Genomic DNA, 27,561 nt, shown 5'->3' on the forward strand with positions numbered 1-27,561 from the left:
GACAGTGCAGGGCTTCATTTGTAGACAAAAAGAGGTGAACAGTGGAGCTGGGGGATGAGGTGGAGGGACAGGGGCAGGAGCAACAGGAGAAGAGGGACTGGGTTAGGGAGAAGAGTGATTGTTCTTTGCTCTGCTCCAGGTTCATCCTCCTGCCCTCCTCTTCCCTGAAGGCTGCCTGGAAGGCAGAAGCTGGAGCAGGACACCCTCTGGAATCTGAAAAGAACTGTATTCCACGCTGTTCCCTCAGAAATTAAACCCTGGGTCAGTGTACCAACATATCCCTCCCACATCACTTTCAAAGGGTACAGCCCTCTCAGTCTCATCCGAGACCAGATTTTGTGAATGAAGAAATCGGAGAACCAACCTGAATTCACAGCCACAGAGCCTTTGCCGTTCTTCACATCTACCACCTAGAGCGCCTCTTTCCCATCAGGGCCATCCTTCACCTTGAAGGCAAAAATACCACCAATCCTCTTGACAAAGTCTTCACCCTCCTAAAAGGTATAAGCAGGATTAGACAGAGTAACAGCTGTTCTCCTCTGCACTCTACGGTTGCTCTGATGGAGGTTCATAGCTTTATTCTCTCTGGCCTCGATGCAGTAAGCAGTGTGTTAGAACTGGGGTAAGCATCAGTATATAGCATTCTAATGCACACGATAAGCTCACTCCCAATAGCATTCAAATAACCTTGGTATTAAAAAAATTGTACTCTATCAGACGAGAGCAAATTGCAGCTGTTATATGTGACCATTTGCTGCATCAAAAAGTCCCCCTTCCAGTCAGTGTATGAGTGGGAACCAACAAAAGCAGACCAAAGATATAGGAGTGCTGGGCAGATTTATTAATACAAATACCCGATGTCGCCATGTTTTGCCCTACGACTGCATCAGGGATTAGAAACTAATAAAAAAACAAATGAAATAAATACAATTAATCAAAATGCTAAAATCAGCAAATTAAAAATAACCAAATTAAAAAATATCAACCAATTAAAATAATAGAATAATAAAATCAATATCAAATGTAAATGCATAACACAATTAGAATGTAGCAAACATGTACAAACAAACTGAATAAAAACAATCAAACTTAAAATTGTAGACTAATATGCTTAAAAAAGTAACCAAAGGAGGAGTAAGAAACACATACCTATAGGGGGAAATACCCAGCTTTCCCCTAATAGTTATTATGTCTCCTAATATCTGTAAAAAATAAAAAAACAGAAAACCTAACAGGACTACTAAGAACCAAAAACAGCAGTGAAACTTAGCTTTTCTGAATAAATAATGAAAAGAGCCAAATCTGGGAGCAGTATTGGCCGCAAGGAGCTGTGCAGTCTGGAGCAGCACAAAGGAGAGTGGGGCCTGAGCGAGAAGCAGGAAGGGAGTGGCGTGGCTGGGGGCTACCACATCCCGGAAGAGTTTCAGCTCTGTTTGTCATGACGTGTGTGGGTGTGTACTGGTCCAGAGAGAGGGGAGCCAGCCACGTAAGGGTCCGCCTGGTGAAGGGGAGGCCTGCCCAGGAGAAGAAGCTCCCCACTCTGAGCCATGTGTCCAGACTCCAAGGAAGCCCACACCAGTGTCCATCCCTAAGAGAAAAGCTCAGCCAAGGGACATATAATCCTGTGCCTAGAACTCCCATCCTGGGAGCCTACCACTGTGCATCCGCCTCCTGGGAGACCCTGCCCACCTCTCTTAACAGTGGGCTGTAAGGGTATATTGCGGGTGGGAGCGAGAATTATCTTTTTATTTTAACCTAGATAGCTTTCACAGCCCTTGGCCAACGTGTCCACTGACCGTAAGTAGGGCATACTCACTGAAGATAGGGAGACAGGGTTTTCTCTTTTTGTGTTATTAAAGTGAGGTTAGTAGGTACTCTGGAGTTCCTGAAATGGGGAGCTGATGCCAACGCTCGAGAACTTCAAAGGTACCCACCGCAAGACAGCTGCAATGCTAGTGAAGAGTTGATATACTGGTAATATCATTGTGTGCACACAAATGTACTCTAATAAAAGAAATTTCAGGCCTGAGCACACTGTCTACATACTCGCCTTAGGACACTCACCTGACTGGATTTAAGTCACGTTAAGGGGAAAGCGTTTCTTTCTGATGTGTTACATGAGGGTGTATTTGGTTAGGATCCACTTGCTGCTGAGCTTCCGAGTCCCTGTTGTGGAGGTACTGAGGGGAACTGAGCAACAACCCAGTTCTGGGAAAGTGTGTGTGATATTTTGTACATCTAGAGGGATAAATCTTTGTAGACGGGAGAGGTTTTGCAGGATTGGAGAAGAGTGGATGTGGTCCCTCTTCACAAAAGTAGTGACAGAGTTGAAGTGGGAAACTACAGGCTGGTAAGCCTCACTTCAGTTATTGGAAAAGTAATGGAAGTGTTGCGAAAGGAAAGGATAGTGAATTTCCTGGAATCCAATGAGTTACAAGATCCGAGGCAACATATTTTTATCAAAGGTAAGTTGTGCCAAATGAATTTTGTTGAATTCTTTGACTGGGCGACCAGAGAATTGGCTCAAGGAAGTGTGCTAGATGTAATCTACTTGGATTTCAGCCAGGGGCGTATCTGAGATTCGGCGGTAGGGGGGGCAGGGGCTAGAGTGAGGGGGCACATTATAACCCCCCCTACCGCCACCGCCGTCGTCATCGTCGTCAACCCTCCCCCCTACCACCGTTAACCCTCCCCCGCCTACCGCCAACCCTTTCCCCGCCTACCGCCATCACCTACCCCGAGGTCCGCTCCTGCCGGTTTTTTAAACTATTACTTCAGCTGGCGGGGGACCCCAAGCCCCGCCAGCCCAGCCCAGGTCTTCTTTAACTTCTTCATCCTCGTGCTGTTAAAGCTGCATGATGCATCCTTCCAGGATATACATGTTCAGGTCAGCAAGTCTCTGCTCATACGTCTTGGAACGCAAATCCCATACCATTCTCGTAGCTTTTCTTTGCACCGCTTCCATTTTTTTAACATCCTTCGCAAGGTACGGCCTCCAAAACTAAACACAATACTCCAGGTGGGGCCTCACCAACGACTTGTACAGGGGCATCAACACTTCCTTTCTTCTGCTGGTCACACCTCTCTCTATACAGCCTAGCAACCTTCTCGCTACGGCCACCGCCTTGTCACACTGTTTCGTCGCCTTCAGATCCTCGGATACTATCACCCCAAGATCCCTCTCCCCCTCAGTACCTATCAGACTCTCACCGCCTAACACATAACTCTCTCGTGGGTTTCTACTCCCTAAATGCATCACTTTGCATTTCTTCGCATTGAATTTTAATTGCCAAACCTTAGACCATTCTTCTAGCTTCCTCAGATCCCTTTTCACGCTTTCCACTCCCTCCCGGGTGTCCACTCTGTTGCAAATCTTAGTATCATCCGCAAATAGGCAAACTTTACCTTCTAACCCTTCGGCAATGTCACTGCATGGAAATAATTACATATTAAGTCCTCCAACTGCATTGCTTCCAGTGGGTGGTAGTGCTTCAATATCGTGTTTTCAATTGCTAGGGTCAGGCAGGTTCCCTGGAGTCCTGCAGAGTTTGCCTGTCCCTCACTATTGAAAATGTAATAGTGAAACAGCACCACCTGCTGGCAGGACTGTTGGTGGAGGACTCCCACTCAGTTTAGGGTGGGTGAGATGTAGTTTTAGGGGGTTTGTTGAGATAGCATATGTGGTGGGGACAAAGACAGTTGTAGACCAACTTCCACAGATGTTGAATTATTTTTTTATTTTTTGTTACATTTGTACCCCGCGCTTTCCCACTCATGGCAGGCTCAGTGCGGCTTACATGGGGCAATGGAGGGTTAAGTGACTTGCCCAGAGTCACAAGGAGCTGCCTGTGCCTGAAGTGGGAATCGAACTCAGTTCCTCAGTTCCCCAGGACCAAAGTCCACCACCACTCCTCCACTGATAAATTACTGATAAGCCTCCACCCCTCTTGCTGAACATAGCATTTGTAATACATAAGCATCCTCTTTAGTTAACCAAGTTTCCACAAGTAGCATAAGGTCGAACTGTTTTTCTTTTATTTACTCCCTAATTCAGTGATTCCTAAACCTCGTACTGGAGGCATCCCAGCCAGTCAGGTTTTCAGGATTATCCACAATGAATATTCATGAGAGATATTTGTATGCACTGTCTCCACGGCATGCAAATCTCTCTCATAAATATTCATTATGGATATCCTGAAAATCTGACTGGTTGGGGTGCCTCCAGGACCAGGTTTGGGAACCACTGCCCTAATTAAATCGCATTTATTCCCCACTGAGATGATATTCTTCCCTGTTTCCTGTGGCATAACAAACTCAGACAACAGTGACTGTTGGCTGGAACGCAGAGCTCGCCTGGGAGTATAGGGCTGTAAACTGTAGAAATATGGTACAAGCTGAGGCCTACAACCAAGCCAAGGGGCTACTGGAAAAGCTTGGCCCGGCCTAACTGGTCAAGTAAAGATTCTGATAGAAAAATGTTTGCTTGTAAAAGAATTTAATAAAAATGACAAGTGGCAGTTGAAGATGGTGAAACTAAGCTCTGACCCCAGAGCGTGCCAAGTGCCTGTGAGCGCAGAAAGTTAGGAAAGGTTGTGGTTAAAAACAAGGTCCCATCTGCCGGAGAAAGGTGGGGGGATTTTTCCAGAGTAAAGATAGTGAAATCTGCAGTTAATCTTGGGACAAACGTACAGAAGAAGTTTTTTTTAGGGGCGGGGGGAATAGGATTCAATGCAGTAAAAAGAGTATAAATATGCCTGACCACTGATATGTACGGGGGAGTCTGAAGCTGGAGGTCCGATTGCGTATCACTCCTTGAAGATATCTCCCCTAAGAATATATCTGTATATTCTTATAATTGATGCTTTCTGTGTAACCTGGCTCGGGTATGTATTAAACATTTTAGAATACTTTTATCTCTCACTCTCTTTATTTCTCCTGACAGAGATCCTCTTACAAGAATAGAATGAAATTGGGTTTTAGGAAGAACATAGGGACATTTACTAATTAAGGGTTCGTGGCCATGATCTGTACCCTTAGACAGAAGTGCACATTTGTCTTGGAGTCAGATAGGTCACTGCAGCAGCCTTAAAGTTTCCCTCAGCACTTGGGTGAAATGGCTGGTCAACAGTTCCTGAGTGCTGGGTGGAACCCAGGGTAGGATACCCCCCCCCCCCCAGAAAAAACAAAACAAGGTGACCAAAACTTAGGTAACCCTGTATGAAAGATTTTGAACACCAGAAGCAGTATTTTATAGCTAATGCGATATTCTACCGGCAACCAATGTTCAGCTTTTAGCAACGGAGTCACGTGATCGTATTTTGCAGCATGAAAAAGTAACTTCGAGTCTGTAATTCATTATATCTAGAACACACATGGTAACAAATGTGCATTTTATTATGGATATGCCCGAGCTGCATCTGCTGCTAGTGAAGATTTGGAGCAGACATTTGACAAAAATGAAAATTGTAATACAGTGAACTCGGTTGTCCACTGCTGCAAAATCCCTCGGTCATCACAGTGTAATTCTTGATTCTGCTGGGCAGAGAGCCTGCAACTGGGACACTTAAATATTAACGGAGAGGGAGAGTGTTGGGTAAGCAAGAACCAAATGTCAAAACAGAATGATTTATAGTTTTTAGCACAGATCTGAGAGCCATGCCTGGCTTTTAGCTGGAGTACTATTGATGATTTCCATTAATGAATGCCTTGCTAATAATATCTGCTGAGTTGTGTGCTGTTGCCTAAAGCGAGCAGCAACTTGTCAGAAACGACTGTTTGACCTCAGGCTTTGCCCAACTGGAATGATTATCAGCCCCATTGCATTTCAATAATAGCATGCCAACAGTAAGGATTTTGGGGGTCATACCTACATTGGAACCTTTCTTTGAGGGTGGTCATTTAGGGCACCTAAAAGCAAATCAACTGTAAATCTAGAAGATGTAATGGAGCAGACTGATAAACTAAAGAGTAAGAAATCAACCAAACTTGATTGTAGTCATCCCAATTCTAAAACAGCTGAAACATGGCATTACATCACTAACCTAAGGACTGGAGGGTGTCCAATGTAATGCCGGTTTTTAACAAAGGGGAAAGCATGCAGAGTATGGCTCCTGAAATTCTTTCCAACCTCTGCATATGTACTTCTGCATGACTGTGTCTGTATTGCCTTGGTGTAGGTTTCTAACTTAAAAGGATGAAGGAACACTTCTGAAAGATTCTGTTGGTTTAAAAAAAACAATAATAAAATGAAAGCAAGTATGATCATATATTTAGATCCCACTGTCAATGGATTGTAAGGGATAGATTTTGTAGTTTGCCCACAGTCCCACGGGAACAGGTATTTCTATACTTCTCCAGTAGCAGATCTCATGGTTCAGTCACTAGGGGAGTGAGGCAGGTGCTAACATTTCTGTGCCAATTATATGTGTAAATTACTACTACTACTACTACTACTTAACATTTCTAAAGTGCTACTAGGTTACGCAGTGCTGTACAATTTAACATAGAGGGACGGTCCCTGCTCAAGGAGCTTACAATCTAAGAGACAAGTGAACGGACAGTCCGATAGGGGCGGTCAAATTGGGGCAGTCTGGATTTACTGAACGGTAAGAGTTAGGTGCCGAATGCAGCATTGAAGAGGTGGGTTTTAAGCAAAGACTTGAAGACGGGCAGGGAGGGGGCTTGGCGTAAGGGCTCAGGAAGGTTGTTCCAAGCATAGGGTGAGGCGAGGCAGAATGAGCGGAGCCTGGAGTTGGCGGTGTTGGAGAAGGGTACAGAGAGGAGGGATTTGTACTGTGAACGGAGGTTACGGGCGGGAACATAAGGGGAGATGAGGGTAGAGAGGTAGTGAGGGGCAGCAGACTGAGTGCATTTGTAGGTAAGAAGGAGAAGCTTGAATTGAATGCGGTATCTGATTGGAAGCCAGTGAAGTGACCTGAGGAGAGGGGTGATATGAGTATATCGGTTCTGGCGGAATATGAGACGTGCAGCAGAGTTCTGAACAGATTGAAGGGGGGATAGATGGCTAAGTGGGAGGCTGGTGAGGAGTAAGTTGCAGTAGTCAAGGCGAGAGGTAATGAGAGCATGGACGAGAGTTCGGGTGGTGTGTTCAGAGAGGAAAGGGTGAATTTTGCTGATGTTAAAGAGGAAGAAGCGGCAGGTCTTGGCAATCTGCTGGATATGCGCAGAGAAGGAGAGGGAGGAGTCAAAGGTGACTCTGAGGTTGCGGGTAGATGAGACGGGGAGGATGAGGGTGTTATCAACTGAGATACTACTACTACTACTTATCATTTCTATAGCGCTACCGGACGTACGCAGCGCTTCACACTTGAACATGGAGAGACAGTCCCTACTCAATAGAGCTTACAATTTAATTATGACAGACAGACAGGACAAGTAAGGGATAAGGGTTAGGACAGACAGGACATATCAGGGATAGGGGACAGTTGAAGGTTTAGGTTTAGGAGTTAAAAGCAGCATCGAAGAGGTGGGTTTTTAGCCTAGATTTGAAGATAACCAGAGATGAGGCTTGGCGTACCGGCTCAGGAAGTTTATTCCAGGCATACGGTGCAGCAAGATAGAAGGAACGGAGTCTGGAGATAGCGGTGGAGGAGAAGGGTGCAGATAAGAGAGATTTGCCCAGTGAGCGGAGTTCCCGGGAAGGAGTGTAGGGAGAAATGAGAGTGGAGAGGTATTGAGGAGCTGCAGAGTGAATACATTTGTAAGTCAGTAAGAGGAGCTTGAACTGAATGCGGAAACGGATAGGGAGCCAATGAAGTGACTTGAGGAGAGGGCTAATGTGAGCATAACGACACTGGCGGAATATTAGTCGTGCAGCAGAATTTTGAACAGAATTAGATTAGAATTAGATTAGAATTCAGGTACAGATGTCGGTAATTTCCAGATATGTGCCTATGTGCTGTTCTGTAACTACACGCATATCTTCGCTAGAATATATTTGCAGGTGGGTGTGCATGATGGCAGGCTCAGGGCATACAGTTGCACACATGACTTATAGAATAAGCTACATGCATATGTCTCACAAACAGGCGTGTGTGCTTACACCATCTCTATGGCTGCCATAATAGTTATGGTAGTACTCTGTGAAGGAAAGTGGGCACATTTTTCAATAACCTTACATGGTGTTGAAAGATTTAATACTGAATGGTAATTAGAACAATCCATTATGAGAGGAAGTGATGTCATTCATGCCAATGGCAGCCTAGGGAGAATGCTCCTGGGCCATCCCGTTATTTTCTGCTCTCACCCCGTTTGGCTTTGCTGGTTTTGGAGTGCTGTGGGGGATGCTTGCTGGAGGAATTTGGAGGTAGGAAACAAAAAGAGCAGATCGTGTGGAAATGAAATGCAATTTATTTAAACAATACAACAATATTTATATGAGTACAAGCAGCCCGACACAGGCCGTGTTTCGCCCAACTGGGCTGCTTCAGGGGCTATAAAAGATATTTAAAAAATAATTAAAATTAGTGAGTAATCTGCTATAATATTACATATCTAGGTAACATATATATAAAAAAAATACACATACATGTATATGCACGTACAACAGATATATCATGTATATACATACATAAATTTAAAATCATATGTATCTCATAAAACATGCCCTATATATAACACTTATTACTTGGGCAATACATATATAGAGAACATCAACTAAAATTATATCAGATATTGATAAAACAGAACTCAAAAGAAATCAAAAGAAAAGGAACAGCTATACCCTATGTATACATAAGAATAAATTAGATTGACATAGGCTAAGACACCCACCTATACTGAAAATCCTTTCTTGCCATTTTGAATTTGAATTTGAAATTGAGTTAAACAATAAGCTGACACTACTTTTTATAAACCATGCACAGAATTACGTTATCGACTATACATAGAGACAAATACATTACTGTCTCCACCTCTTTTTAGATCAGTGGACCATGTTTTGAAATCTCTGACTCAGCTGTTTTTTCCAAACCAAACCTTGATGCATGTGAGTCCAATATATATATATTATATATTTTTTATAACAAGTCTGGTTCTTCATTTCAGTATATAACAGTGATACTTACTCATAAAAATTTTTTTTTAATTAACAGGATTTCTACAGTTTGCCTTAGATTTTGGCAACAAAGGATTTTCAGTATAGGTGGGTGTCTTAGCCTATGTCAATCTAATTTATTCTTATGTATACATAGGGTATAGCTGTTCCTTTCTTTTGATTTCTTTTGAGTTCTGTTTTATCAATATCTGATATAATTTTAGTTGATGTTCTCTATATATGTATTGCCCAAGTAATAAGTGTTATATATAGGGCATGTTTTATGAGATACATATGATTTTAAATTTATGTATGTATATACATGATATATCTGTTGTACGTGCATATACATGTATGTGTATTTTTTTTATATATATGTTACCTAGATATGTAATATTATAGCAGATTACTCACTAATTTTAATTATTTTTTAAATATCTTTTATAGCCCCTGAAGCAGCCCAGTTGGGCGAAACACGGCCTGTGTCGGGCTGTTTGTACTCATATAAATATTGTTGTATTGTTTAAATAAATTGCATTTCATTTCCACACGATCTGCTCTTTTTGTTTCCCATCTTGGAGTTTGCAGACCGTCTGCCTTCGTGCTTTCTTGGAATTTGGAGGTATGCTGGATGGCGACTCGTAAGCAGTTAATGGACATCAAGGCTTTCTCCAGTGCTGGGTCCTCCTCTCTCATGTATGCTGATCCCAAAATGGCAGCGGTGGTAGCGGAGCCTGGGACAGCATCTGACCCATGTTGTGGGTCTCCACACAGATCAATAATTGGTTCCAGGAGTTTCGTTCCTCTCTGGCTGCTACCCATTCCAACATCCATGGGACTATGGAAGCGTTCTGTAAAGATATGGGGGCTTTAGGCACTTGAATTGAGGGAGGTCCATCTGGAGACACACACTGATACTGGTCAGCTCCAGTCCCAGTTGGGTTGTTTAGAGCAGTAGCAGGAGGACATTGCATTGAAGCAGGAGTAATCTTCACTTCCGGGGCATTCCAGAGACCGTAGCTGACTCGCTTTGCTGAGATGTGGTGGAGCTGATTTGTGCTCTAGCTGCCCAGGAGGATAGTTCTAGGGGGGGACCCTGCATCCTTCACCTTAGAGAGGGTGCATCGTGTGGTGGAGCCCTGGACTCGGAACCTGCCTAGAGATCTTTTGGCCTGCTTTCACAAGTACTTGGCTCGAGAGCAGGTCCTTCGTGCAATGAGGTGCAAGGATGGCTTTGTGGCCTAGGATGGTGAGACGGTGGAGATTTTTCCTGCTATCGCCACAGCAATCTTGCAGTGGAGTAGATCATAGCAGGATTGGACTGCCATGCTTCCGAGAGTGCCAGGCCTGCTACTGGTGGCTGTTCCTGATTGGTCTTGCCTTCACCTGGAATGTCACCTCTTTTTCAGACATCTCTGAGGTAGATGTCTGTAAGAACCTGCACCAGGCATTACTTCTCCCTTTGGTGGATCCACAGGACTGAGGCTCCTTCTCAGGCTCCCTGGCAGAAGGTGACCAGGGCAGGAGCAAAATTTAGAGGGGGGTCTGTGCCTCAGGACTGAGTGGACTTGGTTCCTTCTGTATTTTACTGGCCCTGGTATGTTGGTTTGTTTGAGACCAGGTATGGGCTTGGTTTGTATGGGGCTGGGGTGGGGGGGTGCTTATTGGTTGAGTGTGATTTTGGAGAGACGGCTGTGAGTGTTTGTTTGAGTTGGGGTGACTCGGGGTGTTGGGTGCTGACCTGGCCACTTCCTCTGTTTATTTATTTAGAACATTTATTCCCCCCTTTTTGCCACTGAAAGCAGCCCCAAAGCGGTTTACAATGAACCAGTGGCGTAGCCACAGGTGGGCTTGAGTGGGCCAGGGCCCACCCATTTATGGCTCAGGCCCACCCAACAGTAGCACATGTTTAGTGGTAACTGGTGGGAATCCCAAGCTCTGCCAGCTAAAGATTTCTCCATGATGGTAACGAAAACGCTACTCTCCACAACACCGGGCTCTGCGCACGCTCAGTTTTCAGTGAATTCCTGCTGTCAAGGTGGAAAGAAGTGTTTTCCCACCAGCTGAGATTTTTTTTTTGGGAGGGGGGGGGGGGGGGGGGGGGAGAACACTTGGTACCCACCCAATTCTTGCCTAGGCCCACCCAAAATCTGTTGTCTGGCTACGCCCCTGCAATGAACTGAGAAAACAATTACAATGACAGGAGAGGAGGTAGAGGAACAGAGGAAGAAGGGAAGGGAAAGAGTCTAAAATGGACTGTGGAAAGCCAGGCGTTGAGATGTATCAAAGTGGCTGGAACAGTGCCCAACGAGGCGCGACGAAGTGCCAAAGAAGCAGCATGCAGCCTGGAGAGTGGAGGCGGCCACCGGAGGCAGATGACAGCAGTGGTCATGGCGGCCTCCAAGTGAAACAGCAACAGACCAGGAATGTAGCAAGTCCGGCGCGGGCCTTGTGCGACATGCCCCCAAACGCTGCTGAAGCCAGTGGAAGGAGTGCAGTTCTTGCACCTCAGTGTCCCTTGCATCCTATGTGGCCACAACCATCTGCACATAGCTTGCTACAGCCCTGCAACAGACTACCAAATGCAGACCCAGGATGCCCAACCCTCATTCCAGGTACCCGGCATATCCCAACATAGCAGCAAAGAAACAGCAGAACAGGGCTCCCATGGTGTGAAGTGTAAGCAAAAATATAACCAACCCCTGAACCCCCTCCCCTGCTACCCTCTCACCCAACCCTACCCCACCCCATGAACCATCCCTTGAACAACCCACAACATCTGTCACTACAATGATGTGTGACAGAAGAGAAAATCACATCTGATGCTAGGGATCCTTCATCCCACCCTCCTTCCCCTGTGCAATATGTAAGGAGAGAACTACTGGCAAGCAGAAAGAAGAAAACTCCTCAACACAACCTAAAGGTCCAAGAACAAGGCCACATATGGTCAAATGCAGGTACAAAGCTGCAGTGCTAGAACTCAGCCAGATCCAGAAGATTCAGCTTCCTGTAACGTGTTGAGACACTCCTGCGCTGCACTAGGAGTATGAAAAGTAAGCCACTGGCCACTTATGTACATTTTTAAGAGCACGGGGTAAAGGACCTTCGCGTGACAAGTGGCACAGAGCAGGGTGAACTTGCATGGCACTCCTGGAGTGTGACAGAATAGTCTCGGAAAATAAAACATGCACCCCTTCATATTGTAAAGAATCTCTCTTTCATTTGAAGTCCCGTAAAATTTCACGCTCATGTACATAATTGTGCACCTTCACAATCATAACCCGGGACTTCTGCCGACTATCTTGTAAACGGCCTAACCGGTGGGCCCGCTCCAGGCAGAGCAACCCCACACTGTCAGGCAGACCAAATTCAGTAGTCATCCGATCAGGGGTGTAGCCAGACAACACATTTTGGGTGGTCCTAGGCAAGAAGTGGGTGGGCACTAAGTGTTCTCCCCCCCCCCCCCCCCCCACCAATAAAATATCTTTTCCACCTTGGCAGTCTGCAGCAGGCATGCACTGAAAACTGAGCATACACAGATGCTGGTATCGTGAAGAGTAGCGTTTTCGTTACCATCAGGGGGAAGTCTTCAGCTGGCAGACCATGGGATCTCCACCAGCTACTGCTAAACATGTGCTACTGTTGGGTGGGGCTGAGCCCTAAGTGGGTGGGATCTGGCCCACCCAGGCCCACCTGTGGCTATGCCACTGCATCCAATGTTCCAATAAGGGCCCCAGGTTGCCAGGGTCACCGAGAGACTAGCCTGGGCCTGGGGCAAGGCCGCCCCACCTCTGCCCCCTGTCACTGCTGCCCCCCGTCGATCCCCCCGCCGCTCCCTGCCATTGCCACCCCCCCCCCCGTCGCTCCCCCTGCCGCTGCAGTCCGTGGTCTTACCTGCTGCCTCCACGGCTCCGTGCCCCCTGCATTCAAGGAGGCAGTCGCAGATCGCCTCTTTTCTGGCCTTCCCTCCCTGTGTCCCGCCCTCATCTGATGTAACTTCCGGTTTCCGCGAGGGCGGGACACAGGGAGGGAAGGCTGGAAGGGAGGCGATCTGTGGCTGCTGCTTCGAATGCAGGAGGTCCGGAGCTGAGGAGGCAGGCAGGTGAGACAGGGAACTGCAGCGCCGGCGGCCTGGCTCAGGCCCAGGGAATTTTGTCCCCCCTGCCCCCCTCTCGGCGGCCCTGTAGGTTGCACTTGGGTAAGGACTCTGGCAGACCAACGATCCTGAGATTGCTCCGATGGGAGCAGTTCTTAACCTCATCCAGTTGCTCTTTTCCAGCGCCTCAATGGTGCGCATGGTACTCCTGGCCTCGTCCTCAATTGCGGGTAGCCAGGAGTACCAGCTGGGATTCCAGATGGGCCAGCTGGTCAGAAAGTTGCCCCAAACACAGCTCCATCACCTTCTCTACTGCAGTGGTGAGCTGGGTAAGCTGGTATTCGGTGAAGGCGAAAGCCCCGTCACTTCCACTGGCACCATTTTGTCATCGATGCTCCGCACCCGATGCATGTCTCTTTTGACCCCTTTTCCTGTCCTCTCACCCCTGATCTCGGTGAGAAACTTGTCTATGTAAGGTCAGCTACAATAACAGGGGCAGGGGGATAGCAGAGCGCTCATAAATGAAAGAGAAAAAGGGCCGGTAGAGCATGCGACCCCGGCGAGGGACTACAGCATGTCCATCCCCTTCAATGCATTCCGTGATCTCCTGTTGTATAACATTTTAAGTGTAGCTCAGGGTGTGTTACTATTCATATTTGTTATTTACCAAGTTTAGAGATGTGAATAAACAAAGCTGCAGCCTACTGTTTACTGTCAATTATTCTGAGTGGAATTAAAGCTTCAGGCATGTTCACCTAAAAAGGGGACATATGTTTAAGTGAGAACGTAAAGGGCAAAGACATAAGGGTGGGGGGAAGAGGGGTTAATACAGGTAAGTCAGTCCCAGTTCCAATGATGAGGATCTACCAGGTTTCCATAAGTACATAAGTATTGCCATATTGGGACAGACCAAAGGTCCATCAAGCCCAGCGTCCTGTTTCCAACAGTGACCAATCCAGGTCACAGATACCTGGCAAGGTCCTGAAAAACTTCAATACATTTTATGCTGTTTTTCCCAGAAATAAGCAGTGGATTTTCCCCAAGTCCATTTTAATAGTGGTCTATAGTTTTCCTTTAGGAAGCCATCCAAACCTTTTTAAAAACCCCGCTAAGCTAACCGCCTCTACCACATTCTCTGGCAACGAATTCCAAAGTTTAATTACACGTTGAGAGAAGAAAGATTTTCTCCAATTCATTTTAAATTTACTAAGTACATAAGTATTGCCATACTGGGACAGACCAAAGGTCCATCAAGCCCAGCGTCCTGTTTCCAACAGTGACCAATCCAGGTCACAAATACCTGGCAAGATCCTGAAAAAGTTCAATACATTTTATGCTGCTTATCTCAGAAATAAGTAGTGGATTTTCCCCAAGTCCATTTTAATAGTGGTCTATAGAGTTTTCCTTTAGGAAGCCATCCAAACCTTTTTTAAAACCCCGCTAAGCTAACCGCCTCTACCACATTCTCTGGCAACGAATTCCAAAGTTTAATTACACGTTGAGAGAAGAAAGATTTTCTCCGATTCATTTTAAATTTACTAAGTACATAAGTATTGCCATACTGAGACAGACCAAAGGTCCATCAAGCCCAGTGTCCTGTTTCCAACAGTGACCAATCCAGGTCACAAATACCTGGCAAGATCCTGAAAAAGTTCAATACATTTTATGCTGCTTATCTCAGAAATAAGCAGTGGATTTTCCCCAAGTCCATTTTAATAGTGGTCTATAGAGTTTTCCTTTAGGAAGCCATCCAAACCTTTTTTTAAACCCCGCTAAGCTAACCGCCTCTACCACATTCTCTGGCAACGAATTCCAAAGTTTAATTACACGTTGAGAGAAGAAAGATTTTCTCCGATTCATTTTAAATTTACTAAGTACATAAGTATTGCCATACTGGGACAGACCAAAGGTCCATCAAGCCCAGCGTCCTGTTTCCAACAGTGACCAATCCAGGTCACAAATACCTGGCAAGGTCCCAGAAAAGCTTCATACATTTTATGCTGCTTATCCCAGAAATAAGCAGTGGATTTTCCCAAGTCATACTTTTTCTTCTGTATGGATTTCTTCCCATTAAAAAAAAAAAAAAAGTCCTGAAGCCTGGTATCAAAACAAAACCTACGGTGAAAACGAACCCGAAGGTGCACAATGGGTTCCAAACCTGTTCTACATTAGAATCTCAAATCTTTGTGCACCTGGACCACAACAATACTTAAGGGCTTTTGTTTTTTTAATGGCTGTGGCCCAAAGTCACATGCTGCTGGGCAGAACCAAAAGTACATTACCCGTGACTCATTTGGGACACATCAGCCAAAAAGCTGGAAAAACAAAACTCAATTTCTCATAGGGACCGCTGTGAACCTGCTCCAGACGGATTTGTGGGCTTCTTCCAGGATAATCGTTCCTTAGTATGGGTCAAAACGGAAACAGCTTCCTGCGATCGGAGAAAAGAGCTGGAATTCATTACAGGTAGGGGGGACTGTGACTTTTTACCTGACTTTGGGGTGTATTAAAGCTACTATGTCCCCAAATCTTATAGGAAGAATAATAGAGATCACCAGAGAAAAACAAATGGAAATAATTTCCCTTCCCAGCAGATCCTGTAAAATGCTGACACATACGTCAAAGTTATGTGGCCAGATTTGCAAATGGTTAACTGTAGCAGGTTCTCCAGCCAAACACAGGCAATGGGGCTACAGATGTGTGGGCTAAGGCTAGTTATTTAGGAGAATGACTGACTGAGCCCTTGTCTGGGGTACTCATTTCAGCATTTAGCCAAATCTTGGTCCCGGAGCTCCCAAGACTGGGAAGGGAAGGCGTGAAGATTTCAAGAATTATGCTCAGACCCACCAGTTCCTTCTCCCCTCCCCCCCCCCTCTCTTTTCCCCAATTCCCTTCCACATCTCGCTGGAGAAAGCAGGAAGCTGTCTTTGGGAAAGGATCGTCTCTCTCTTTCCTCCCCCCCCCCCCCCCTTGCACATCTGGAAAGGATCTATGCACCGAGCGAGAGCTGAGTGTGGAAGTGACATGGCATGAGCCGGGCTTTCTGTGGGGAAGAAAGTGAAAGCGGTTTTGCCCCCCTTCAGTGAGTCGAGGTAAGCGTTTCCTATCACAAGAAATTTTGAATGAAATCGCGTTCCTACTTCAGTGAAGTTTCTTCCGCTATCCAATCCGCTGAACCGAGACTATCTTGCTATTCCGGTGTTTCCCCAAACTTGGTCCAGGAGGCACCCCAGCCAGTCAGGATTTCAGGATATCCACAATGAATATTCATGAGACAGATTTGCATGCAGTTGAGGCAGCGTATCTCTCTCATAAATATTCATTATGGATATCCTGAAAACTTGACAGGCTGGGTGCTTCCAGGACCAGGATTTGGGAACCACTGTGCTATTCCTTTCCCAAATTGGGATGGGCAGCTGCTTAAATAGTAAATTCCTCTCTTTTTTGTAAATTTCGTCTTCAAAGACTCTGGTTTAGCTGCAGAAATATACCTCTGCCTTTAGGAAAACCTCAGTAGCGGGAACATATTTGAATTTCCCCTTCGTGTGGGATGTTGTGCACTAACCCCCCCCCCCCCCCCCCCCCCGCCACACTGATTGCTTTTCCAAGCCTGGTTGGTCTGTATCTGACCGAACCGAACCTGGGCTGCAGCAGTTGGTTAAATGAAGCGCTCTGTTTGAACCAAATCAAAGTCTAGGGTTTAGATTTAATATCATCCAGGAAGCAAACCCAGGACACGTGTTCCTATGGTATCTTTTTTTTTTTTTCCTGGTGCCCCAACAGCTTCTGACGCTAGTGAAAAAGACACGTTTGGTGTTTCTGGTGATCCGATCACTTTTTTCATCTGAAGGTTTGGTTTGTAAACTGGTACTATAAATTGTTACATTAACACCCCTTGCTGTAGTCTAACCTCGCAAAACATTAACTAATGTAGTAAAATGAATTAGTTTAGCGCGTGCTAAATCACTCCTGTGTCTGGTGAATCTGATGGTGTCTGGGACACGGGATGCGGTGGCAGAAGGGCAGTGACAGGCGACAGTCACTCTCGGGGTGGGGGGGGGGGGGGGTGTCAGAGCTTCAAGCTCGGTGCACGTTTCTACTTTAATTCATTGTTGTGGGTTGGGAATGTTCCTCCTGAGAAGTTACAGGTCGTCGTCACTGATAAACGACCTGTAAAATGTAATCGTTTTTTTTTTTTTTTAAATCACTAATTGTGAAAATCATACACGACTTTTATTGTTGCACTGAATGGGGATCTTCTGACGGTGGTTGTCACTTTGACTTTTAGGCAGATGCTGTGTGAGGTGCTGTCTCTTCTTGTACATTTCCAAATTCACATATATGTCAGGGGGGGGGGGGGAGGAGAGAAAAGCTAGGAGCCCCTAGAAAGTACACGTCTAGCTGGACTGGACTTATTTCCAAGAAAGGCTGCGTGTGAATAATATTCAACGAAACGGATCAGCAAATTCCAAGACATCATGAACCGCTGTGACAGTGTTTTGTCTTTAAGCGATATATCAAGCCTTGTAATAATTGCAGGAGATCTGCTTTAGTCAGCACCGAAAGAGAAATAATAATTTGCCTTGCAGAAAATAGTTTGTGGCTGAATGAAATCTAGCCCTGTCTCTGGTGTGACGATCCTTTGGTCGAGCTAATCCCTTGTGCTGAGTAAGAAATAAGAGAACTTTCCCCTAAGTCCGGACTTGCACAGCCTGGTGCCTAAGCCTTTAGTAGCCTCAGACTAGTCCATCCTGTGAGTCCCCCCTGGCTTAAAATAAGCCTCTTATCTGGAGGCTCTCCAATAGGAACAAAAAAAAAAAAGAAGTCAGTTATGAAATCAGAGCATCAGGGTTTGCACTAACTCATGGGAGTTGAATTGTGGCCAGTTGGCCCAAGGCTCTCTCAGTCCTGCCCAGCCACGTGACGGGACAGAAAGTGGAAAGAGCAGCCAAAGGTCTCGGGGGGGTCAAACAACATGTGTCAAAATTAACAGGACGCCCAAATACTTTCAAAATCCACTTGTTTGAAATGGCTTAACTTTCTCAGACCAAGAAGCTGGCCTTTTGGGAGAATATGGTTGCTTCAAACTCATGCAAACCAAAGAGTTAGGGTGAAGAGGAGGCACTTCCAAAAAGCACAAGGGAGACGTGATAATCCTTATCAATGATGTTTTTATTAAGAATACATCAAAAAGGGCTCAGGCTCCTGCCTCCGGAATCTGAAAAATGATGTGTTAGAACAGGGTTTCCCAAGGTCTTGCCAGTCAGGTTTTCAGGATATCCACAATGAATATGTATGAGCTTGATTTGCATACACCGCCTCCATTATATGCAAATCTCTTTCATGCATTCTCATTGTGGATATCCTGAAAACCTGACTGGCAAAGGGTACTCTGGGACCGGATTTGGGAAACACCGTTTTACAGAATGGACCTTAAACTATGCAAAGTACACTTGTGAAGACATTCATGTTTTATCTCAAAGGAAAAAAAAATCATCTGAAAAGGATTCCAGTCTATAATATCTATTTATCTATTTTGTTGGTTTAAAAATGAGTTCCCCCCTAAGGCGTCTTTTCTGGAGGTCTGTCCATGATCTAATGCCATTTCAAATCATTTCCCTACTATATATATTTTTTTTAATTTGTAGAGGTCTTTACTGAATTCCCAAACACAAAGTACATGAGCAGCTGTAAACAGCATATCAAACACAGAAGTAACCAGGGCTTTTTATGAGGGGGTACTTGGGGGTACTGAGTACCGGCACCTTTTCCGTTGTCTGCTAAAATTGACCCATGGTCCCCAAGTTTTAATGAAAGAGCTCAGGCTCTACCAGTGGCATAGTCAAGGGTGGGCCCAGGCCCACCCACTTTGTGCTCAGGCCCACCCAGTAGCAGCACACCTATGATGAGGCTGGCAGGGATTCCCAAGCCCCACCAGCTGAAAACTCCCAACAACTCTCTCTGCTACATACCTTGTAAATAGCAGATCTTCACCTGCAGCGAGCAACAACTGATAACAGTGTGACAAGGCGGTGGCCTTAGCAAGAAGGTTGCTAGGCTGTATAGAGAGAGGTGTGATCAGCAGAAGAAAGGAAGTGTTGATGCCCCTGTACAAGTCGTTGGCGAGGGCCCACCTGGAGTATTGTGTTCAGTTTTGGAGGCCGTACCTTGCGAAGGATGTTAAAAAAAATGGAAGCGGTGCAAAGAAAAGCTACGAAAATGGTAAGGGATTTGCGTTCCAAGACGTATGAGCAAAGACTTGCTGACCTGAATATGTATACCCTGGAGGAAAGGAGGAACAGGGGTGATATGATACAGACGTTCAAATACTGGAAAGGTATTAATCCGCAAAAAAATCTTTTCCGGAGATGGGAAGGCGGTAGAACGAGAGGACATGAAATGAGATTGAAGGGGGGCAGACTCAAAAAAGATGTCAGGAAGTATTTTTTCACGGAGAGGGTGGTGGATGCTTGGAATGCCCTCCCGTGGGAGGTGGTGGAGATGAAAACGGTAAAGGAATTCAAACATGCGTGGGATATGCATAAAGGAATCCTGTGCAGTAGGAATGGATCCTCAGAAGCTTAGCCGAAATTGGGTGGCGGAGCAGGTGGGGGAAGAGAGGTTGGTGGTTGGGAGGCGAGGATAGTGGAGGGCAGACATACGGTCTGTGCCAGAGCTGGTGATGGGAGGCGGGACTGGTGGTTGGGAGGCGGGAAATACTGCTGGGCAGACTTGTACGGTCTGTGCCCTGAAAAAGGCAGGTACAAATCAAGGTAAGGTATACACATATGAGTTTGTCTTGTTGGGCAGACTGGATGGACCGTGCAGGTCTTTTTCTGCCGTCATCTACTATGTTACTATGCTGTGGGACCAACATGAGTAGTGTGTATTAGTTGCTGCTCGCTGCTGGTGAAAATCTGCTATTTAAAAGGTATGCGGGGTGGGGGGAGTGCTTGAGAGACCGTATGGTATGCAGGTGAGAGAGGGAGAGACCAAATCACTTGTGGGACAAGGCAGAGTTCTTCTGCCCACCCATCTTGGGCCCAGGCCCACCCAAAATTGGGTGTCTGACTACGCCCCTGGGCTCTACACACCAATTCTGCCTTGTCATTGATTCTGTGACTGGTTGCAGGGGGCCTGGCTATTGTGGGGCGGGTCCCTCAGTGATCACCCCACCCCTGAAGGGTGGCCTGGCATTTGAGTAACCTATGGAACTTTGTAAGGCTTTGAAAATACGTCTCCATATCTGCTTCCATTTTAATAAAGCGTGCCTCCTCTCAGCCAGGTGACGCTCCATATCACAGATATACCAAAGCTTAGTAATGATTTCCCTACTTTCTTGTAAAAATGCAAAAAAAAAAAAAATTTCACAAATTAGATTTTTTTGTTGCATTTTTACAAAACTTGTGAAGTTTAAAAATCCTATGCCCCTTTAGGCCAACTTGCATACAGTATGGTTTAGGAACGCTAAGCATTTTCCATTTGGCAGCAAGCAGTACAGTTAATAGTTGGATTAGCAACGAGCAGTAGGTTTGTGTTATTCGAGTTGGTTTGCAATTTAGCAGTATTTTCCACTAAGACGTTTCTCCATTACCTTTGCCTTTTTTGCACATCTGCAACTCATTTTGGCTTGTGGATGTACAGCAACCCTGGATTTCTGTGCTGGGTCCTGTGCTGCTCACTCCGAGGGAAGATGGCTCAGATTGGTGAGTCCCTTCTCCTGCTCTGCCTGCTGCTGCTCAGCTCCAGGGAAATCCAGGGACAGAGTGATGAAGACAACGAGTTTCTTCACATTCCCTGGCTGAAGCCGGAGTCCAGGTTTTCCACTGACAACTGCCCCGAGGACTGCAGCTGCTCCCAGGAAGGAGTGGTGGATTGTGGCGGTGTGGATCTGAAGGAGTTTCCCGTGGATTTACCCGAGTTCACCAACCACTTGTCCCTACAGGTAAGAAAACCACTGCAGGTGTTTCCTTCCTGCTTTGCTGAAAGTTGTTACTGAGCTATTTTCAACCAGATGTGACTGTTAATAAGCCAACCTAGTGCTGTCAATTGCTCTGTGTGACATATGTAACACAAATCAAAGAGTTAAGAAATAGCTAATTGAAAAGATACATACAGGTCAAGGAACAGATGCCATTATCCAGATAAGTGACTTGGCTGGGGCTATCAATGCATATTCACAGACATTATCCAGATACTGCCTCTGCACTGTCCGGATAGTGTCCGAATATCCTTACGGATGTCCTCTGCAATGTTCGCATAGTGCCTCTGAATATCCTTACTTCCTCTGCAATGTCCGGATAGTGCCTCTGAATATCCTTATGGACCTCCACTGCAATGTCCGGAGAGTGCCTCTGAATATCCTTACCTCCTCTGCAATGTCCGGATAGTGCCTCTGAATATCCTTATGGACCTCCACTGCAATGTCCGGATAATGCCTCTGAATAACCTTACAGACCTCCTCTGCACTGTCCGAATAGTGACTCTGAATATCCTTACGGACCTCCTCTGCAATGTCCGGATAGTGTCTCTGAATATCCTTATGGACCTCCTCTGCAATGTCTGGATAGTGCCTTTGAATAACCTTACGGACCTCCTCTGCAATGTCCGGATAGTGTTTGAATATCATTACAGACCTTCTCTGCACTGTCCGGATAGTGACTCTGAATATACGGACCCCCTCTGTAATGTCCGGATAGTGACTCTGAATATCCTTATGGACCTCCTCTGCACTGTCCGGATAGTGCCTCTGAATATCCTTACGGACCTTTTTTGCACTGTCCGGATAGTGCCTCTGAATAACCTTATGGACCTCCTCTGCAATATCCGGATAGTGATTCTGAATATCCTTACGGACCTCCTGTGCGCTGTTCGGATACTGCCTCTGAATATCCTAACGGACCTCCTCTGCACTGTCCGGATAGTGCCTCTGAATATCATTACCTCCTCTGCAATGTCCGGATAGTGCCTCTGAATAACCTTACGGACCTCCTCTGCAATGTCCGGATAGTGTCTGAATATCATTACAGACGTCCTCTGCACTGTCCGGATAGTGAACTGAATAACCTTATAGATCTCCTCTGCAATGTCCGGATAGTGACTCTGAATATCCTTATGGACCTCATCTGCACTGTCCGGATACTGCCTATGAATATCCTAATGGACCTCCTCTCCACTGTCTGGATAGTGACTCTGAATATCCTTACGGACCTCCTCTGCACTGTCTGGATAGTGTCTGAATATCCTTATAGACCTCCTCTGCACTGTCCGGACAGTGACTCTGAATATCCTTACGGACCTCCTCTGCACTGTCCGGATAGTGACTCTGAATATCCTTACAGACCTCCTCTGCACTGTCCGGATAGTGTCTCTGAATAACCTTGTCCGGATAGTGCCTCTGAATAACCTTACAGACTCCTCTGCAGTGTCCGGATAGTGTCTGAATATCCTTACAGACCTCCTCTGCACTGTCCGGATAGTGACTCTGAATATCCTTTTGGACCTCCTCTGCAATGTCCGGACAGTACCGGGACAGTCCTTGGTGGAGCAAAGGTGGTCTCCGGAGTTTCTGTTGGCATCAATATTCAGTCTGCTAACCCAATAACTATCTGGATAAAGGCAGGACAGCAAAATGATTGTCCTAACTATGTAGTTGGTTATCTGGATAGTGGTATATCCAGATTTATTTAAGCCTCAGTGTTGGGCATTAAAAAAACCCCACTAACCTCTGAAGCTGAAATCACTGGAAAAAATGTGAATGTCTTCCCTACCTAGACTCTTCCTTGAAGTACAACTTGAACAATGTACAGAGTAAACTGCTGTGTTGGTCACTTTTTGATTAGTTGCCCTAGTGCAGCTTATATAAATTGGGATTTGAGTCCCAATCAGGTAAATAATAATGAAAGTGGTCTAAAAATATCAGTGTAGCTAGTAGAAAAACATTCAAATATGTAGGAAGTCATCGGTTTGCAAAACGTGGTCCCACTGATCAAAGCTACTGCTGAACTACAGGCCTGGCTCTCTGCTGCTTTCTTTTACCTGTTATTACCTCTGTATTAAGGACATTTCAGTGCTATATGCTAACAATTCTCTTAATTACTTTAAAACATTTGCACGCATGCCAACCTAGTGGTTAAATGCAGAAGAACCAGGTTTGGTTCTCATTCCCTGGGGCGCTGCAGATGACACTTTCACTTAACCCTCCATTGTCTCAGGTACAAAATTAGATTGTGAGCCCTCCAGGGGCAGAGAAATACCCAGTGCACCTGAATGCAGGGGCGTAGCCAGACTTCGGCGGGAGGCGGGTCCAGAGCCCAAGGTGGAGGGGCACAGTTTAGTCCGCCTCCCCCAGCCGCCAACCCCCCCCCGCCACTTTTGACCCCCCCCCTGCCGCCGCTGACCCCCCTCCCACCGCCAACCCTCCCCGCCATTTTTGATCCCCCCTCCCGCTGCCACCACTGCCCCTCCCCTGTCAAAGTCTTCAGCAATGGTCTCCGACGCCTTCACTGATCTGTTTCTGTGAGTCCCGACTCCTGACATCCTGCGTGCACGTTACGTGCACGTAGGACGTCAGGAGTCGGGACTCACAGAAACAGATCGGCAAAGGCGCTGGAGACCGGCGCTGAAGAAGACTTCAGCTGGTCGGGGTTTGGGACCCCCGCCAGCAAAGGTACCAGGCAGCGGCGGCAGGGGAGGGTTAGCGGCGGCAGGAGGGGGGAATCGAAAGAGGTGGGGGAGGGTTGTCGGCGGGGGGGGGGGGGGGGTGAAAGTAGAGGGGGCCATTGCTAAATGGTGGCCCCACTAAGCTACGCCCCTGCCTGAATGTAACTCATCTTAAGCTACTACTGAAAAAGGTGTGAGCAAAATCCAAATAAATAAAATAAAAGAAATAAATTATTGGCTGGAATTAGAGTACATACACGCCAGCTTCTGAAGGGAGTTCGCAGCCTGTAGCTCCCGATCAAGATCCATCCTTACAGTGTCAGGACTACTGAAGGTTAAATCAGGAGGGGAAAGAGCCCTGGCACTTGCAAATGCAGCTTAGAGAGCTGTAGCTGATTGAGCTGGAAATCCAAAAGATGTAGGAGGAAACTGATAAGCCAAAAGTACAATTATGGGAACCCCCTCCCCCCTCCCCACACACACATCTGCAGATCCTCCATCTGCTACCATCTCCCCTCCCCCCTCCCCCTGCATTTCCTGGCACACGTGTTTCTGTTAGAGTCCAAATCATCACTCTTCTTATCCCTTTGCACACCTGACATTCGATATTTCTTGCCGCTGGTCTCTGAGCAGAAAGCTCCTCCCCTTTCCTGAGCCTTTCATTAATTCATGATGCACAACAATCTACATTTTGCAAGGTTCTGTTGCTGAGGATGCCGTGTAGACTCAAGAAAGAAACGTTAAAAACGCTTAGTTCTGTTGCCATCCTCCGTGGACATCTCTGACAATTGTACGCTTTTAAGCCAGGAGTCCTTAACTTTTTTTTTTTTCAGTTTCTGCTCCTCTTTAACTGATCAATAAAACCTTTCAACTCCCTTCCTAACCACATGTCCACTGGTGACTACTGACACTACATTATGTCCCTAACTGTTCAACATTAAGTACTAGATTCCATATATGGTGCCGTAAAAATCAGCGCTGAAACTACACCTAGGCACGGTTTATAGAATACACCTAGGGCCTGTCCGTGCGACTAATTCTAGTCGCTGGCATTCACACCCAGTAAAACTTGGTGTAAATAGCGGTGACTAACTTATGTGTTCAATTCTGGTCATCGCATCTCAAAAAGATATAGTGGAATTAGAAAAGGTGCAGAGAAGGGTGATGAAAATGATAAAGGGAAAGAGACTTCCCTATGAGGAAAGGCTAAAGCAGCTAGGGCTCTTCAGCTTGGAGAAAAGGTAGCTGAGGGGAGATATGATAGAGGTCTATAAAATAATGAGTGGAGTTGAACGGGTAGATGTGAAGCGTTTGTTCATGCTTTCCAAAAATACTAGGACTAGGGGGGCATGCGCTGAAGCTACAATGTAGTAAATTTAAAACGAATCGGAGAAAATGTTTCTTCACTCAACATGTAATTAAACTCTGGAATTCGTTGCCAGAGAATGTGGTAAAGGCGGGTAGCTTAGCGGAGTTTAAAAAAGGTTTGGTCAGCTTCCTAAAGGAAAAGTCCATAGACCGTTATTAACTGGACTTGGGGAAAATCCACTATTTCTGGGATAAGCAGTAGAAAATGTTTTGTACATTTTTGGGATCTTGCCGGGTATTTGTGACCTGGATTGGCCACTGTTGGAAACAGGATGCTGGGCTCGATGGACCTTTGGTCTTTCCCAGTATGGCAATACTTATGTACTTATGCACAGAGCAGATGTGTTCTATAACAGTGTGCATAATTTGTAGAAACGCCCACGACCCGCCCATTCCACGCCCATGACCACGCCCCTTTTCAGTCTCACACATTAGAATTTACACACATTACAGAATACGCTTAGCAAGTTGTGCGTGTGAATTCTAACTAAAGCCGATTAGTGTCAATAATTGCTTGTTAAGTGGCAATTATCGGTGCTGATTGGCTTGTTAAGATAATTAAGTAGCATGCGCTAATCAGAATACGACCTGATTGGAATGCACAACTCAAGTCACACTCTATAGAATTTGGGGGTAACAGCAGTGGCGTAGGAAGGGGGGCGGTGGGGCGGTCCGCCCCGGGTGCACGCCGCTGGGGGGGGTGTCGTCTCCGCTTGTTCACTGCTCTCTCTGCCCCGGAACAGGTTACTTCCTGTTCCGGGGCAGAGAGAGCAGGGGAACCAACGGAGCCGATGCAGCTCCCAGACTGCGCTCCGTAGGGGGTGCACCGTGCTGCACCCGAGGGGGGAGGGGCGCAGCGGCGAACCACCCCGGGTGTCAGCTGCCCTCGCTACGCTTCTGGGTAACAGTGCTAAATGGTATCATGTTGCTAAAATTACAGTGGTACATAGTTATACTACCCTAATAACTGCTTTCACTCTGTCTAGAAAGTTTCAATAAACTTCCTCAGATTTCAAGACCCTTCTCCGCAGTGGCAGCCTTACCATTAGGTGAACTGAGGCAGGGGCCTCAGTTGGCACTCTCCTTCCCTTCTCAACCCCCTTCCCCGAGTCTACCTTCGTTTTTGTTTTCCAAAAGTCAGCAGCAGCAACGATTCCCGTACATTGCCCTGTATCAGCACTGTCTTCTTCTCTGTACTGGGGCCCACCTCTGATGTAACTTCCTGTTTCCTCAGAGGAGGGTTGCAGATTGTTGCCAGGTGGGCGGTTTTCCCGCCCAATTGGGCGGTTTTCCGCGACCTGCCGCGGGAAATTTTTGCCCCTGGTGGGTTGCGGTTTTTTGGGCTTGTTTTGGGTCTTTTGGCGGTTTTTTGAGTGGTTTTTCGGGCCGCGGGGGCGGGGCTAGTGACGTTTTGGGCAGGGTTAGTGACGTTCTGGGCGGGGCCAATGACGGGGAGGCGGGGCCGGTGACTGAAGAGGCGGGGTTGATGACAGCGGGGGCGGGGGTGTCGGGGGCGGGGTTTGACTTTGGGCGGGTTTTGGGCTGGATTTGGGCTGATTTGGGTGGGGAAAAATTTTTCCACCTGGCAACCCTGGTTGCAGTACAAAGAAGCTGGTACTAGTGGCAGGGCAGCATTATGGGAATCACTGCCGCCGACAACTTTTGGATAACAAAAAAGGAAGGTAGACTCGGGGAAGGGAGTTGAGGAAGGGGACAGTGACCGGGGGAAGGTGAGGGAGTTACTTTGGAGAGAGAGAGAGAGAGAGAGTGTGTGTGAAGGGAGAAATGTTGGACTCGGTGGTGGGGTGCTGGGGGTGGTATTTCATCCCTCGCCTCAGGTGGCAGATTGCCTTGGGCCACCCCTGCTTCTCCACACACCCCATTTGATCTCTTCCTGCACCCCTTAGGGATACAGGCACCACTGTTTATGAATTCCTTCTCTAGCCTTTTTCACATTGGGTTTTCTGCCTTTCATATTTCATACAACAGGAGAAACTGAGAAGGCCGCGATGCTAGTGCATCATGCTTTATTACTGTCATTACAATTCACCAATATTAATATTCCTCCCATTGCAGAATAACCAGATTGAGGAAATTCCTCCGGAAGAGCTGTCCAGGCTTTACAGGCTGGAGACACTCAACCTGCAGAACAACAGACTTACTTCAAAGGGTAAGAAAGACCAAACTGCTAGTCAGTTGCTGAAACTTGTCTGACAGGAGGGGAAACAATTAATGTGTGAAATTGGAGAACTTTAGGAATTGGTCAGGTTGGACACATGGTAGATCCATTGATCCCTGGCTGGAGTATGATCTTTAGCCCAAGCCCTTGATCATGCTAGGTCTGGGAAGGAGAGGCCTCCATCAAGTGCTGCTTTTATGG

The 27,561-nt window shown here is 46.4% G+C and overlaps 1 protein-coding gene across 3 annotated transcripts in view; it reads left to right on the top strand.

The window, feature by feature from the left end:
- The first annotated feature begins 15,507 nt into the window (after positions 1-15,507).
- Positions 15,508-27,561, top strand: part of PODN (podocan) — an 86,359-nt gene continuing 74,305 nt past the window's right edge. For 2 of the 3 annotated variants that reach the window (XM_030207415.1, XM_030207416.1), the window contains exons 1-3: positions 15,508-15,617; positions 20,796-21,096; positions 27,258-27,351. In XM_030207415.1, coding sequence (XP_030063275.1) covers positions 15,559-15,617; positions 20,796-21,096; positions 27,258-27,351 — 454 coding nt within the window. In that variant the 5' untranslated portion in view covers positions 15,508-15,558. Of the gene's footprint in view, positions 15,618-16,134; positions 16,244-20,795; positions 21,097-27,257; positions 27,352-27,561 lie in introns of those variants that run through there. The other variant, XM_030207417.1, reaches the window with a different exon arrangement.

Source organism: Microcaecilia unicolor, chromosome 6 (genome assembly GCF_901765095.1).
Source record: "Microcaecilia unicolor chromosome 6, aMicUni1.1, whole genome shotgun sequence".
NCBI lineage: Eukaryota > Metazoa > Chordata > Amphibia > Gymnophiona > Siphonopidae > Microcaecilia > Microcaecilia unicolor.